The sequence below is a fragment of the Lichenostomus cassidix genome, chromosome 3 (assembly GCF_008360975.1).
Source record: "Lichenostomus cassidix isolate B80296 chromosome 3, HeHo_3.0, whole genome shotgun sequence".
In the NCBI taxonomy this organism is placed as follows: domain Eukaryota; kingdom Metazoa; phylum Chordata; class Aves; order Passeriformes; family Meliphagidae; genus Lichenostomus; species Lichenostomus cassidix.
In genome coordinates, this window is record NC_139483.1 from 87,715,390 (window position 1) to 87,732,300 (window position 16,911).

A 16,911-nucleotide genomic window follows, 5' to 3' on the forward strand; every position below is an offset into this window, starting at 1 on the left:
AACAACCCAGGCCATGTATTATTGTAAAGGGTTTTAATACTGTTGAATAGTGAAAGATTTTTTACAGCGGAATTGTAGAATTAATGTCACCAGCTCTTAGAAGCTTTTCACAATCTCAGAGCTGAAACTTTGACTGCTTTTGAAGCACTGACCTGAAGTACCATTTCTGCAAATAAAATGCAGTGTTAGTGGCCTCAGAGCAGCTGAGGTTTCCAAGAAGCGCAGCTCTGAGTTTCGCTGTGGAACACTTGAGCCCAAGGCATTTAAAACTATGGGGCTCCTGAGTGTTGGTTGTGCAGGAGCCTGATGTGCAGCACTCTCATCATGGGCTGCTGCCCTCAGAGCATCCAGGTGTGATGCTCCAGCTGGAACACCCCAGGCATTGCTGCCAAGGCAGCTGTAGTTGGTGGTATCACTCAGACCCTTCCAGCTCCTTTCAGCTGAGCTTTAACCTGAGCCAAGTTCCAAAGGCTGATGGCTGAGCCCCAGAGCCCCCTGCTATCCTCGGGGGCACTACCACCCTTGGCTGAAATACTGCAAGACTGGCCAGGCTGCAGGGGGTTGCAAAATTCCAGGTACACCCTAGAATCTACAACTTATGACCCACAGCCACAGAGGTTGGTAATGATGTGCAGTAGTTACTGTGAGTGAGAGGGTGGAAGATAAAACACCAAAAGCCACTCACACAAAGAGGTGAGTAATGCTGAATGTACAAAGTACTACCCTACAAGACACAAATATGGTATTTGCTAGGTGAGAAGTCAAATGTTTTGCTCTGTGGCTTCATAGATGATGCAAAACTGGAGTAGTGGCTGATAAGATACAATTCCGCTTTCTGTTACCTTTTAAAAGAAACACACAGCAACCTCAAAGCTACAGTGAGCTGGTGGGAGCAGGATGGTTCACCAGGCACAGAAGGGGCATTGCAAGAGTTGGCTCATTTCTAACCTGGATTGTGATTTCTGGATACATGCGTTGCTTTTCACTTCCTCAGTTACAAATTGGAGGTAGCTATCTGTCTCTTGAAAAGTATTGTGATCAGTTCATTCAAAATATTCAAAAAGTGCAAAATTATAAATGGTAATGAGTAGGACACTGTGTTGTTTATGAAAATACCATAAACAGTTTATTAATGGTTTTGATTTATTGCCATGATTTGTGTTTTGTCCCCAAAAGTCTGGTTCACACACTACGTATACAGCAGAGAAAAGCTGAAATCTCATGATAGGACAAAACAACTTTAGTTTAAAAAAACCCAGGAGAATGAAGGAAAGGCTAGATTTTCAGTTTCTGTCAGTTCAGCAGAAGCACAATTACAATTTGCAATAGAGCAGTATCAACTCTACAAAAGAACTGATAGCATTCCTTATTGCCAAAAGAAAATGCCAAAACCCATTAAATGCTTGCATCTTGCAATCAAAGATACTTTGGTGCGAGTGGATGTGTATTTACGTGTGTGCTCATACAGAAAATCTTTTTCTTGGCTTCTGTGTGCTTTTTATGGGCACTTGCTCATCCTGTGGTTTGCTAGAAGTAGCCAGGAGGATACGTTAATCCTGTTTGCTGTTGCAAGACTGCCGAACAGATGATTTCTGATGCTCCAACAATGTGATGGACTTTTCAGAATTTTCCAAGTTTCTGAGCAGAGTCTCTAGGCGCCTTTTGATTTTCTTCTGATCCTCAATAGCACAGCCGATGACCACAGACTGAAATTTCTGATCGATGGGTCCTGCTGGCACGTCAGACGTGCACGCACCGTACAGTGACATTAGGCGCATTTTGGCGTCTTCCAAATCATCGAGGAGTTTATTGACGATCTCATCAATCATCTTGGTGGCGTGCAGGAGGGATTCCTGCTGCTGGGCATTGCGGATGGTTTCTACAGAAACCTCCACAGTGAGGGTTCGGCCCATCAGGCGATTAGCAGTCAAATTAAGTTCTTCTCTCTCACCTCAATCGAAAAAAAGAAAATATCCTTGGTTACAGGTAAATACTTTCCTGTGCAAATGGCATCATCAAGACACTCAAACTGCTATAACTTAGCAATAAACAACTTTTTTTTTAAAGTGACAATCAACAATATTTCCATAAGCCAAAAATGAGCTTTTTGCATTTACCCAAGTCATATTTCATAGATGCCAGTGTCTGATTTGATATGAGGCATTAAACTCCATTAAAAATGTAAGCAATGTTTTTTCCATTGCTGATACAATGCTTGCTGTGTCACTTTAAAACAAAACATGTAATATAATCAGGAGACATTCAGTAACAGAACTGGCTTATTAAAGACTTCTGTGCTGTTCTGAAGGAAAGATTTAGACAGTAACCCATAAGGCCACAAAGAGAAAACTAGATATAATAAGAGGCCATGAAAAACAGGTTTTCTGTTTTCTGAAAGCGTGGCTGCTTTTCAAAAATATGGACACAACATACTTGATATGCAGGCTCTTGAAGAGCCAATAAACCAGCAATTTAAAGCACGTAATAATCAGGTTTAGGGAATGTATTTAAAGCCATGAATCACACAACTACAGCGATCTTAATCATCAGGTTCTTGCAGGCTGTACACTTTATAACACTCGTGCCCTTCCAGTAGTCAAAATCATTAAAATACTGTCTTTTCAACTGTATTAAATCATCATCATCATCAATGTCACTCCTTCATCAGAGCTATATTAACCTTGATTTTGATAATATAACTGTCAACTGAGTATGGGCTTTCACATACATATTAGTAACATTCATGGTAGTCCATCCACCTTAACAGCACGAATTTACAGTCAGGAAGAGGAGATCTCAGGATAATGGGTGGCACGTCAACAACCTCAGCTGGCTCCAATGCTGCACCTTTACCAGCAGCAAAGAATCTCACAGAGCTGCTCCCTAAGAGATGAGCTGATTTGACTTTGGGTCAGTTGGAGGGTATGGCAAAGCAGCTTCTCACCTTCACTGATGTGCCTCATATCCTGGCTGTTCTGTATATTGTGGATCATTTCGAGCAGAATTTCTTTCTCTTGTTCCATAGCAGATGCTGCATCACGGAAAGCCTCTACCCTGTACATGGTTGAACCAAACAAAATGTTTAAATAATGAAATCACTGCTCACCTATACAGCTGCCAAGAACTGTTTTTTTAAACTTCTGCTTAAAGTAAGTACAGTCAGCTCTTAGTCATCCATGAAACAGACTCTCTGATTTCATGACCTTCTCCTCTACCTTAACTTCACTTATCAAGACTCAATATAGCTTTGGAAAACAAACAAATGGAGGGGTAAACGAAAACAACAGTAATTAATCAGACTTAAATCTTTTACTTTACTGACAGTACTGTTCTATCCTACTCCATGGTTAATCGGGATATGCAGAGCTTGACGGTACTGCAGTCCTACAGCAGAAGTCCTGTAGCCAACTGGCACTTATCAGCTGCTTAACTAGGAGAGAAAAGGACCAAGTCCCCATCAGAGAACTTGGTAGTGAAGGTGGCAGCCGCAGGGATGGAGGCAGCAAGGGGCCCTGACTCCCTCTGCCACCCCCAGACCAGCAGAACCCATATAATCCACCTGCAAAGCAACAAACACTCCAGAAAACTGAAACACACCGAACAGCCCCTTTCACAAAGGAGAAGCTCTGTGAGTGGGACAAAGTTCACACGGTTTTATTAACGTGATAAGGGTTTCCCTGACACAAGTGGTGTGCCTTGGTCACTGGGAGGAGATGCTGGATTGCCTGCCCCCACCATCACCGGTGCTTTCCATGGAACGATGCTCACTGTGATTCACACAGGGAGGAACCTTCTGTGGGAGCAGCTTCTATTTCTGGGCTTGCAAGGAAGCACAAAACTTGGTCCCTCCTGAAACCAGACCCCCTACTCCAGTCCTGTTCACTGTGCTGTAAATCACACATAATGCAGAGAGAACAAGAGGAAAGTCCATCAGAAGCTGCTGCCCCTGTCACTATACGGTCTCAGTAAGGTGTGTAGTTCTGTGCCCACAGCCTGCCCTCCTCGTAGCATAAGGTACAGACCCAGCTTGCCAGGGGAATGTGAAAATGCTGCATGAGAAATCTGAGTCCAGTTTCTTAATTCATGTCTTATTCTCCACCACAGTTTTAAAGAGGGGGCTTTTGCATTCAGCTGAGTAGTGTGGAAAAGAACACTGGGAAACTCTAATGCAACACTGTGAAGACCTGGTACAAAAGAGGGAAATATCCCACTCCCTTAGCTTTTCTCTAAGATTTGAGGGTAGGGGTTTGCAGATGACTTTCCAAGCTGGAACTGGCTGCAAGAGTTGCACCAAAACCATCAACTCTGCATTCACAGGCCCCATAGAAAAGCAGAAGTATCATGTGAACCTGGCTGATGGTTTCAGATGCTTGCAGTGCACAGCTCGGGAGGTCTAGCTGCATCACAAGAATTCATCCATCTATCCTGAAATGTTTAGGAAACCTGGCCAGGAAAGGGGAAACAAACCAAAACAATTTTAAGTCTCTTAGGTGCTCTGCACTCTTCAACATTACTGGGCACTGCCCTGACACAGCAGTGGCTCATTCCTGTCTCTGCAGATGAGGGTGCATCTCCTGAGACAGGAACAGAGCTTCTGCTCCTCCCTCACAAGCTGGCTGAAGGCAGGTAACTTCAGAAAAACACAAGTAAAAGAAAAGAGGGTGGAAGAAAGCAGAAGAACGGGACCATTTGAGGATACAGTCACTCTTCATATGCAGCCTGCTCATGAAATGGTTCTGTTTTACAAAATATTTAGCCTAATTTAGTCAGTGAAAGCACAGGCTTCAGGCCTTGCCTTTAATGTTCATTCTGAGAAGGAGTGGGAAAAGTTAATGCAATGCAAATTCATGCCAAGAGCAAATACTTTTAATTATTATTTTGGACTGGTTAGTAAGAGCAATGAAGCAGGTGGAGTAATTTCATACTTCAGATGTCTGCACTTTATAATTTAGGAAGTCTAGCAATATTTTCATAATGCTTTCCGATGCCTTTTTAAAAAATATAGTATTTTCACAATTAAAAAAATGCATTGTGGTCACTGGAAAGTCATACATTAAAATTTTGAAGTGCAGACTTTCAATTTTTATAGTGTTTCTAAATCAGATTCTGTATATAAAGGTACTGGCTTAAAAACTAAAGTTTTGCCTTCAGTAGAAAGATAAGACGTGATTTCCACAGGCTTTGCTGGGTCCTAAGAAGAATGTGGAAAAGCTGCATTGCAGAGCTGTATCCTGAATTGGTACAGTTTTAAAGAGAGTGCCTAAAATATCACTGCTTCCAAAGGCCAGCCTGGTATGCGAGGTAGGACCTAAAAGCCTAATTGTCAGAATTAATGTTGCATACTGCAAGAAAAGAAAAACATAGTTTACCAACTAGAGCTTTGATTGACATTAATTTACGAAAACTAATACAACCAAATCTTAAGAGCTATTTTATTTCCAATAATTGCTTCTTCAGAATTATTTTTATCATTTTTTCAACTGCAATGTAGAGTGCCACACAGCAATGGGACAAGGACATTTCAGAACAGCACTCTAGTGGGGGGAAAAAACCCCAAAACAACAAAAAAAAACCCGGACACCAGTACACCAAACTCAGGAAAATAATGTTTCAGGATCACACCTTGCAGTCGATTCTCACAACTTCTTTCCTAAAATGTTTCTTAATTTCACAGGTTTCTGTAAATCTTCCTTTCCTTGTGTGTGGGGACTCTAACAGAGGGGACTGATGTGGGAAAGGGCGGAAACACAATCCAAGTCTCAAAAAAACAACCAGCGGAACGATAAAAGGCAAAGAAAAAAGAACACAATGTACTAGTATTTATGCCCAGTTAGCAATTATTTTGATGCAGCAGTATGGTTTGTTTTTCTTTTTTCTAACAGATGAAAACATCCAATCATATTTTTACCTGGAGTGTATTTGTTGCTTTGAACATCAACTAAATATTCCATCCATTTCCTAACACTGTAAAAGACATTCCTTACTTCTGATTTTCCCTGTCTGTGAGCGATTAGCTGTGCAATGCCTTTCTTTGCTACATACCATTTACATGAGAGCATTCCCATGAGGAACAGGTGGACCAGCCTGTGCTTTTGTTTCCAGAAGAGAAACTTGACACCCTCTTTCTTAGGACAGCTGCAATAACACTGTCCTTTAAACTATGGACTGACTTAAACAGCTCACTGTTAGACCCCACATGCTGGAGATTCAGGTAAGTTTTCAAAGGAAATAAGAAACATCTGAGGATGGAACAGCTTTTTTCCTGAAATGGAGCTGAGCACATTGGAGGGAGAAAAAACAGGGGGTTTCACCCTGGCATCCTCAGCTGCTTCAGATGAGTGTCCACTCCCACATGAACAGTCCTATGAACACTGAAATGACTGGTGGAGGAATATCATTGATCCAAAGAACAAGATAAAAAGTAAAAAAAATGAAGATAAAAAATACCCGGCAAGAATCTGACTTATCTCATGTATCATCCACACATAAAACTGAGTTTTCACTTAACACAACCAAGAGAATACAGTGACTCATAAACAGAGCCTCTGGTCTGACTTCCAGCTGCTCCCAAGATATCTTGGCAGTCACGGCAACACGAAGGTCCAAGCCCTTACAAGGGGCAAACGTGCCACCTGACCCCCTTGCCACCTCTGCCTCAGGCACTTGCTCCCTGGCAGCCAAATTAATTCCCCCTCCCTGCTCACTTTCCATACAGAAGAAAGCCCCTCTGCAAACAAAAATACCCCATTAGTTTTGGAAAATAAGCTCTCTCAGTGGAAATAAAGGGAGGAAAAAGCAGGCTGTTCAAACATTTTACAATGGCTTTAAAACTGAAAGAGGGTAGACTTAGATTAGCGATTAGGAAGAAATTCTTCACAATGAAGATGGTGAAGTACTGGCACAGGTTGCCCAAAGTGGATGTTCCATCCCTGCAGGTGTTAAAGGCCAGGTTGGATGGGGTTCTGAGCCACCTGGTCCACTGAAAGGTGTCCCTGCCCATGGCAGGGGGGTGGACCTAGATGATCTTTAAGGTCCCTCCTAACCCGAACCATTCTATGATTCTGCCATTTCCAGAGGAATGAGGGTTGCTTCAGAGTTCAGTTGAACTTAAGCAACTTGAGAACTGAGGATTGCTGAGGGTTTTAATTAAAGGCTGTAGTTCAGTTTGACAAATTTTCACTTATTATATTTACAAACAACATCTTGAGGATCTATAGCAAAACCAAACCAGCTGGAGAAGGAAAATGTTTGGCAGATTTTCCTCCTGTCATTCACATAAATTTGAAATGAAGCATGTTGATTAGTTGTGAATGGAAAAAACCATAAGACTTGAGTGGCTTTCACAAAATTAGTCTTTTTTTATGACTTTTCCACATTTAGAACTAGGCCTGTCTGAAAGACCGACAGCAAACTGGGAAGTTTAATTGAGGGTTTAATTGCTGGCTAACCAAACTGTCTGCTTTGTCTCAGAGTCACTCAGCAAATTTAAAACACTTTTTTGCATACTCTGATGCTCATTTTCGGATTATATATTCATCATGCGCCTAGACCTGGATGTAAGCAGTGAGACTTGTTTGCAGACAGTGATTTTGTTTAGTCAAATTCAGAGAAGTCTGTGAAAGACTTCAAGGAGATTTAATCAAGCTAAGTGAAAGGCTAATATAACAGCACATCGAGTCCACTCCTGAATAATGCAAAGTAATGCAGGCAGAAAGGGGAAATAAAACTCTTGCATCCCACAGAGCTCTTCTAATTACAGGAAAGTCCTAGAAACATGCTGGGTGGTTCTGTGAAAGCCGCTGATCAATGTGCAGTTGTAATGAAGGAAAGGGTGTGTTGAAACAGTACCAGAGGAGGTGAATCAGTGGCATCCTGCATATCCATCCACCTCAGAAAGGACACTGTAATTTAGCAGAGCTGAGAGGACAGGGAAGATGATTAAAGGCAAGGTATCATCTCTCATGAGACCAAACTGGGAAAAAAGTCAAATGGCATTATTTAGGCAACGTCAAGGAGCAGAAAAAGTCAGGACATGTCTTGGCGCAAGGATGAAATTCACATAGCATTTACAATACCTTTGGAAAAACACATCTCGGCTGCAGAATGCAATGCTGTTCATATTACAGTGACACGATTTAATACACCTCAGAGAGGAGGTGAACACAAACACAAGTAACAACATCCACAGCTGAACCAGTAAGTGCAAAGGGAGGTTTGGAAGTCAAGAAGTCTCGCACGCCAGCATTCAGCACTGCAGCTTAAAGGCTTGCCAGAGCCTCCGAGAGCCCGAATGACACCACGTTTTATCCTCGGATTTCCTGCATCTTATAAAACACCTGCCCGCAGATGCGGGATGGGGGCCACACGACAGACACGATGCACAGCGGGCTCACAGCTCGCAGAGCACATCCCCCCTGCTAAAGGCTCCCCGCACTCTGAAGGGTAACAAATCCGAAGCAGCCCTTCGCGCTTTCTCTGAAAAACCTGTTTTCATACATTCATACACATATTCCCATCTTCGTGTATTTCCAGGCCATGCTAGCTCAGCTTAGAGCGGCAGCTCCCCTTTTTAAACTTCGCTCCCCATGAAGAGCCCTTTTTCCCTCGGTCCCCTCAGGAACCTCAGCGCCCCTCCCGCCCCAGCCGGGGGAGAGCTCCGCGCCCGCCGCCACCCCGCGCTGCGGAGCCACCGGCTCGGGGCGACACGGCTCCCGGCTGCAGGCCCCCTGCCAGCGCCCGGCCCCGGGCCCAACCTGAGCTCCAGCTGGTCCAGGTTCTCGAGCAGGCGGCTGGAGCGGTCGGCCATGGAGGTGGAGCGGTAGAAGCGGCCCCGGAGCTGCCCGCCCGACTGCTGCTGCTGCTGCTGCGGCTGCTGCGCCCCCTCGCTGGCCTTGGCGCTGATCCTGGCCTGGGCCATCCCACCCGCCGCTGCCGCCGGCGGAACCTCGCTGCGGCCGCTCCCTCCCCGCGTCCCGCAGGCGGCGGCGGCGGCCGAATGCCGGCACCTCGCTCATGGCCAAAGAAGGAGCCGCCCCGCCGCCGGCCCCCGCGGCCACCCCGCCCCCGCGCCGGGCCCGCGGGCGCCGCCTCACGCAGCGCGGCTGGGCCTCGCCTCGGCCGGGGGCAGCGGAGCCGCAGGACGGGCGAGGCTGGGAGGGACCACAGTGGGGCATCGGCCCAACCTCCCTGCCCCCTGAGCGAGGGACACTCCACAACCTCTCTGGGCGATCCGTTCCAGTGCTGGGTCACCTCCACAATAAAGTAGTTCTTCATGTTCAGGTGGAACTTCCTGTGCATCAGTTTCTGCCCATTGCCTCTTGTCCTGTTGCTCAGCACCACCGAGAAGAGGCTGGTCCATCTTCTTGACACACATCCTTTAGGTATGTAATGACATTGATGAGGTCCTCTCTCAGTCACCCCTTCTAGAAGCTGAACAGGCCCAGCTCCCTTAGACATCCCTCCTAAGAGAGATTCTCCAGACCCTTGGTCAGCTTAGTGACTCTGCTGGAGCTGCTCCAGGAGCTCCATGTATGTCTGGTCTCTGCCTCTACCTCTACCACCCCTAAGTGATGGAGGCTGGCTGAGCTCACCAGCGGGCTGGGGACAGATGGGTCACGCGTGCAGATGACAGCAGCAGCTGAGTGTTCCCTGTTGTGACCAACACCGCGGTGTCACCGAGCCTGCCCCACACTAGTGCCCAGCCCCTGCACACCCTGACACACGGAGCCATGGGGTGCCTCTGCTTCTCCCTGCCAGCTTCTGGGGCACAGAGAGACCCCGGGCTGCCCTGCTCCTGTCCCCACTCCCCTTCGTGACAAAAGCAGCAAAACCTCGACCAGCCAGAAGCAGCATGAACTCTGGCTGTAGTTAAACCAGAAGCTATGGGAGGAACAAAGTTTTCAATATCTATATTAACTTTGTGTGAGATGTTGGTATGAGGATTTGCGTTCCAGAGTTGGTCTGTATGGTTGGTTCATTGGTTTGCTCTTTCATTAAACAAGAACCCTACAACCACCCAACTGTTATTTTTATTTAAACCAATTAAAACTAAACTGAAAACACCGGAAAGTGCAAGAAACAGGAGAAGAAAAATAAAGGAGCGTTTTAAAAATCTAGAAGCTTGAGAGGAGAGAAAATTGAACAGCTCTTACTGCAAGCAGAACAGCATTCCTAAAAAAAAACCCAAAACCCCCAAAACTTTAGATATTGCTACTGATAGTGCATCTTTCTCCTGCCACCTGTAAGAGCCCCATACTACTTGCAGAAAAGCAGTTCTTTCACCAGCTCTTATTGTCCAAGATTATACAAAAAGGCTTACTGGAAAGAAAAGTGTTTTATGTTCTCTTTCTGTGCCAGAAAGAGAACATACATCTATTTCATGGTAGCCAAGCTAGTGGATCTACATCTACTAATGACTTGTCCCAAGAACGTATTTAACTTGACTCTATTGAAATGGCACCTTCTCTCTTACAAGCACCAGCAATTCAAGCCACACATAAGCTTTACTTGCCACTACTGTGAGTATTTTAAAAGGAATTTGCTTATCCCAAAAGTTGAGGTTTGGGCAAATACCCCATGGCTCTAACAGACCAATTTTTGGCACCCAGCTAAGAAGGAGTTTGTTGCACAGGGATACTGTTTTGTATGCTTATCCTGCCGTGATTCAAAATAGCTGTTTTCTCAGGCTCGTCCATTCAGAATGATATCATGTCCCAAGTACTCTCGTTAAATTAATTGCCTGAGTTTTCTTTGTTTAACGTGGTTGGATAAGCAAGGCTCATTGCCCGTGAGCTCATGGAAATAACTTCACATGAACAATTGTTCCATCCATCTCTCTACAGTCTCTATAGAAGATAATTAAAAACCATTTCGCACCCCAAACAGAAATGATTTGTAGCCATGACACACAGTTTGCAACCATTTATTTCCTGGGATCCTTCTGTTCTTCCCATGCCAATTTATTAAGCATCAATTAGACTGGGTTTAAAAACCAGAAATCAAAGTAGCTGAACTGCTCTCTGAACACTTTTTCCCAGCACAGGTAAACAGGGGTTTAATTCCACGCAGGTAGAAGCTACAACAGCTGAATCACAGGCACAGAACAACTGTGTGTGTCCAAATGTGTGCACTTGACTTACCCTCTTTAGCAGGATAAGGATACTTTACACTAGAAGGAAGAACAGAAAAACTGTGGAAACAAAATGTGACTTTAAAAGCAAAAATAGTCTTCCAGGACAAGTCTTGAAATTACTGCCTGTGAAAACTGGGATATTTTCCCTTTCAGAAACTTGGAAAGACCCTGAAAACTGCTTTTCCTGCTCTCTAGAGGAATAGATTACCCCCACCCGCTCTATTTTTTGCCGAGGTATGTAAAGGGACAGTTGTCATCACTTTTCCAAAATAATAACTGCTTAGTCTAGAAAAACTGGAGTCCATCGCTGCAGGAAGGAAAGGGATTCACAGCTGAATTGGAGGAATTTTGGGGACACAAAAGGCAGGGACCGGGTACTTCAGGGCCACAAGGTAATGGGAGAAGGAAGAGCCCCCACATCTGAAACAAGGCACATCTTTCATCCTCCTCCTTGCCATCAGTGGTGAAGTATGATCAGGACTGCTGGTGATGCCATGCTAACATCCCTGTCTTCTCATCTTCCCCACATCTGTGGTCATGTGAAGGACTGTACCACCCTGCTCTGGCTATGGGCACCAGCAAGAACATGGTGAGAGGGTGTGTATCCCATTGTTCCTGCATTCCCATCACAGCAGTCTCTTGTTAAAACTACAGTGTTGTAAAAAAATGGGTGCTGATTGCAAAATGAACAGAAGTGTCATTCACATCCACAAAGTCCCTTGAGGCAGCAAAAAGAGCAGCTTTCCCAGGTCTCAGACATCTGATGTATCTGTAGAAGTCCCAGAGCCAGGGAGATTACCTACACCAAAATCACTGCAAGTTGTAACACTGCTAAATTGCACCTTAGTTCCAGCTTTGTCTTATTTCCAACCTTGATATATACCTTGTCACATACCCTAACACTTACACATGAGCTGTCATGGAACAGGATCAAAGAGAAAGTCCACACCCATGAAATGCCATGCAGGATTATTTTCCTGCCTTCATCTACAGGACCTTAGTATTTTCAAGCTGAAAGAAGGGAAATTTAGGTTAGATACTAGAAAGAAATTCTTTTCTCTGAGGGTGGTGAGGCACTTCTCTGGAACAGGTTGTCCAGAGAAGCTGTGGATGCCCCATCCCTGGCAGTGTTCAACCTGGTCTAGTGGGAGATGTCCTTCCCCACAGCAGGTGTGTTTGAACTAGATGATTTTTAAGGGCCCTTCCAACCCAAACTATTCTGTGATTCTGTTAAGAACCTTTTTTATGCACAGGTATTCTGGAAACACAACAGTTCCCAGACACAGCTGAAGGATGCAGCCATGGCTCAGGCCAACCAACTAAAACCAGCCTGCAGTCTCCCCAGCACTGTAACAACAGCAATAAAGATGATAAAGATGGGCCAACCTGACTTTTCAGGGTATGTTTTCAATCAAAATACATGTGCTATCACAGTAGGCTGCCCCCTCAATTCACACTTGCTGAACCTGTGCTGTTGTGTCTTTACTGCTGTTGTTACCAATGCTAATTAAAACTAGCCCTGCATTTGCCTCTACATGCCACAGTTGTTTTACTGTGTAGGCAAGCCCCAAGGTCCCAGGCCTGTCAGAAGTATGAATGAAGCCCTCTGTCTCAGGAGCAATCCAAGAACTGCTATGACCATTTTGGGGCATGCAGCAGTTCATTCTCATTGGAGCAAAATCACCAAGTAAATGAGCCAGTGCATTCTGTACAGCTGCAGATGTTCGGCCAATTGACTGAGCAAAAAACCAGAGGGAAGCAATACCAGAAACTAGGATACTGCAGTCAGTGCAAGCCAATTTGCACATATTTACAAAGGGAACTTTACATTAAATTTCCACACACGCAGAGCTTTGCCATTCAAGTACACACTTGGTGCATACTTGCCATTTGCCATAAATTTTCTGTCTTGTTTACATCCACTTTTAGAATATCTTAGCCCATTTTATTTGACCCAGATTGTTACTACTCAGCACCAAAACACTTGAATTAACAATTTCTACAGGAAACTTGAAGGGGTTTAGAAGCACCAGAGAAAAATGCAGATGCAGACTTTCATAAAGCTGCTTAGCTGGAAAGAATTGCCAGAAAGTATCTTTGTGCTAATCTCAGCCAATTTTTATGAATTAATTTTGAAACAATTCATCATTCATCCTCCTCACCTCCTTCCAATTTACAGCAGTAACTGTAAACATAGCCAGGACACTGCAAGCAGATGATAGAACACTTTCCTTTTAAGACGATGGTGTAACTTCATACCTCTATAAACTTCACTATATTTGGTAAAGATTTCATAAAGGTTTGCATTCCGTGACCACTACAGGAACAGCGGTGGTCATCTCTGTATTCCTTGAAGAGCTAAGAAAATTAACTCACCACCCAAAAAATACATACAAAGCAAGTATCTTACAGTCAGCTAATTGCTCTCTTTCAAAAAAATATTATTAAATAGCAGAAGTAATCAGGCAAATATAACACTTCAGTGCTCCAGTGACTTTAGTAACAGTTGCACTGACTTATTTGGCATCTCTGAATATGACCAAAAAGGGTTTGATAAGAACATGGCACACAAAGCACCAAACATTAAGAGCCTTATAGCAATCTCAACTTGTCACGGTTTCAGTTTTGTAAAATTTAACGCATGCACCATACAGAAATTAAGAGCATTAAAATGAACAGCTGGTGATAGGTGGAGATTAGACTTTTTCCTCACAAAAGATAAATACAAAAAAGCACCACTGAATCACTATAGACTAACGAAGGATGAACTCAAACATCACCACAAAAGTAAATTGTCTTGAAAAGGGCAGGACAAATCACTTCTAGTACAAATGTAAAGGATACTGGGCAAGCTCCTTTTAACAGACAGGTTGTGCCTGTAAATGCAGGCAGATTTCTCAGCATATGCAGGACAAACCTCAAAAATTTCAGCCAGTTAAACAAGACTCACCACACAAAACCATTACATTCTGAAACACATTTACAAGACACCTTTTCCAGCTGAAGGTGTTCAGCTGCAAGATGTTGATGAGTAACAAGTAACATGCCTGTACGTGCAGCATTTTAAGAATTCAATTTTCTTTGCTCTTCTGGAAACAGAAGTACCACAAGCCTGTGGTGGCAGAAAACTTTACAAAGAAAAATTTGAGTTAAGAGAAAACCTCAAAGAGACCAAAGAAAATGAGGTCAAATTTCAAGACATGGCTGATTCTGAAGACTACTTTTATCATAAAAATAATAGAGAAACTAGAACTCTATTTAGTTGTTTGCCAAAGCAGCAATTGTTGGGATTTGCTACTTGTTTTGATAAGCAGATAAGGCCATTACAATGTGTTTAATAAGTGGAGTTTCAAGTATACAGAATATGTGTGTACACAGGACTTTTTTTTTTTTTAATGCAACCAGTTAAGTCATGGCCCATCAGGTACAAGCAAACTTTACATTTATGACAGAATAAAGTGTTATGAGAAACAAAGCACATAATCAAATTCAAACACAGAATTCTGGAGAAGATGATCTACCCAGGTTTTCAACACCGTTGAGCCAGAGAACTTTCTCAAGCTGAAACATCTTTTCATGTGAAAGTAATTGGAAACTTTAGGATCTACATGGAAAAAGAACCACCCAAAAGCTTCTATAACTTGGATGGAGATGCTTTTGAGGATGAAAATCGTTTTCTGTTTCATTCCACTCTTTAACAGAATCACTTGGTGGTAAAAATTCTGAAAGAGATTTATATTGAGTCAGTAGTTAAAGGCAACTCAAAATCTCCCAGAATAGGGCTTTCCGAGCAGCACTATGAACTACACACCTAGATCTGATCTGAGGAGTACAATTAATCCAAGACTGGCAGTAGGAAGACCAGCAGCAGGCACAAGAGAAAAGCACTAAGAGGTCCCGTTCACCCTGTAACACTTGGGAGTAACACTCAAATGCACTGTAAGTGTTCAAGCTATTTTCTGGCATTTGAGCAGTTTCTTCAAGCAGTATGATGGCTAATGAGTGCTGAGATACCTCACCAGATTCTTCATTAATTCTACTTGCTTCAGAGATAGCAATTATATCAGAGTCATGATTGGAAAGAAACCAGTGTCAGTCTTCCAGCTTTTCTAACCATTATGACAAACAGCTGTAGTTATGCTGACTCTTTGGAACAGTGAAAAAAATCCAGCCTTCCCCGCATCTTATTCTCCACAAAAAGTATCTGCTTGCATAATAAGTAATTAGGGATACAGCAGGTAGAAGCAAACTTGTAGAGTGAATGAATAATAAAAAAGAATTAAGCTGGCATTTTATTACATTAAGATTTCTTACTGATTGACAGCAATCATTAACTGAAGTATAACAGGCTGGTAAAGCTGGACAGTTTGCATAGGTATTTTTAAACAAAACTGAGAGAGATGACAGAATTTTAAACACAGAAATAATTTCACTTAAAATCAGGACAGTACAAAAATAATTAGTGCATTTACATTAATTTATCCAACACCACCTCTTCATGAACGGAAGAGAGCAAAGACCATAGTATATAGAAATATTACAGTTTAAATCTTCTCACATCTTTTCTAAACAGAAACTAGGAAGTTTATTTAGATTCTGTTCCCTTAAAAGGTTGTTCCTGCCTCAGGTAAGGGAGAGGCATCGAACTTGTCAAACTTTAAGCCACCAAATCCAAGTACTTTACCACTGTTGAAAAAACAAACATATTTATAAAAATAAAGCTGGTAAACTAACTGTACAGCCTGTGGTCCTGATTCTGACATTTACAACAAACAGGACAGAGACAAAATTATGGCCTATGAAGTGAGACCAGCCACAGGCAAGAGATAGGCCACATGTTCAACAAACCTGGGATCTAAGCTTCTCTTTATAACAAGATTAGCCAGGCAAATCTGAGATAACTGGAGTTTACTATTTTTATCTGTTGCAAAGACCACATGAAAAAGTAAATAAAGACAACGACATTTTGTGACAAAAAAAAAAATACAAGAACAATTAAAAACCCGAACAACCCTGAACAACCAGGAACCCCAAAATACCTAGTAAGACCAGCCTACTAATTGGGCAACAACTTAAACAGCTCAACTGGAGAGACTGTCATCACCCACTAGAAACAAATATGAAAAGGCTTAAAGATTTATTTTTATAAAACAGAATACATTGGAATTAATATGAATGAACTCCAGCTGTCCATCAGTATGACAGAGGACATCAGATTATAAATCTAATAATTCCAGATACAGACATGTTTTTAAAGTGGTATTCCCGAAACCTTGTAAATAGATGAGCAAGCTTGCATTTTTTGTGAGCAGTTCCGATGACATAGTGTTTGTGCACTGAAGTATCTTCATTTACATTTCCTCAAGGCTCCTTTTGATAGCTTCTTGCAGTTCTGCGTCTTGCAGTTCTGGGTCTTGCCCTGCATAAATAAAAAAAGATTATAATTTCAAACTCTAATTGATAACTAGCTATAAATACAACTAGCTTAATATTACTACATAAAGCATGATCCTACTTCTGTGGGCAATGTCAGTAGACTGCAAAAAACCCCCTGAGAAACAGATGAAAATACTTTCTTTCCTTCTGTTTTATGCTATCTTTTCAACACTACAGAATATGAAAACACCTCTACAATCTTCCACTGTATTAACCAGGAGCAGCCCAATGATTACTGTAAGACCATAATGAAACTATGTATTTACTGGTCAAAGTAATAGCAAGATTAGAACCCATATGTATGCACCAAGAAAAATAAACTAAGTATTGAAACAAACAACACA

At 42.8% G+C, this 16,911-nt stretch overlaps 2 protein-coding genes and 1 long non-coding RNA gene across 8 annotated transcripts in view; 1 reads left to right on the top strand and 2 right to left on the bottom strand.

Moving 5' to 3' along the window:
- Nucleotides 1-1,100: 1,100 nt before the first annotated feature.
- Nucleotides 1,101-9,035, bottom strand: BAG2 (BAG cochaperone 2). Its single transcript, XM_085056607.1, has 3 exons — nt 8,754-9,035; nt 2,945-3,054; nt 1,101-1,951 (listed from the first exon to the last, which is right to left on the bottom strand). Exons 1-3 carry the CDS (start codon nt 8,915-8,917, stop codon nt 1,551-1,553), a joined length of 675 nt encoding a protein of 224 aa, XP_084912733.1. The 5' UTR covers nt 8,918-9,035; the 3' UTR covers nt 1,101-1,550.
- Nucleotides 9,036-9,111: 76 nt separating this feature from the next.
- On the top strand, nt 9,112-12,699 carry LOC146440169 (uncharacterized). The gene is made up of 3 exons (XR_014851062.1): nt 9,112-9,380; nt 11,285-11,365; nt 12,385-12,699. It is a non-coding gene; the product is annotated as an uncharacterized LOC146440169 (long non-coding RNA).
- A 2,694-nt stretch (nt 12,700-15,393) lies between these two features.
- ZNF451 (zinc finger protein 451) overlaps nt 15,394-16,911 on the bottom strand; it is a 36,959-nt gene continuing 35,441 nt past the window's right edge. For all 6 annotated transcript variants that reach the window (XM_085056596.1, XM_085056595.1, XM_085056598.1 and 3 more), the window contains one exon: nt 15,394-16,550. In XM_085056596.1, the coding sequence (XP_084912722.1) occupies nt 16,483-16,550 (68 nt within the window). In that variant the 3' untranslated portion in view covers nt 15,394-16,482. The remainder of the gene's footprint in view (nt 16,551-16,911) is intronic.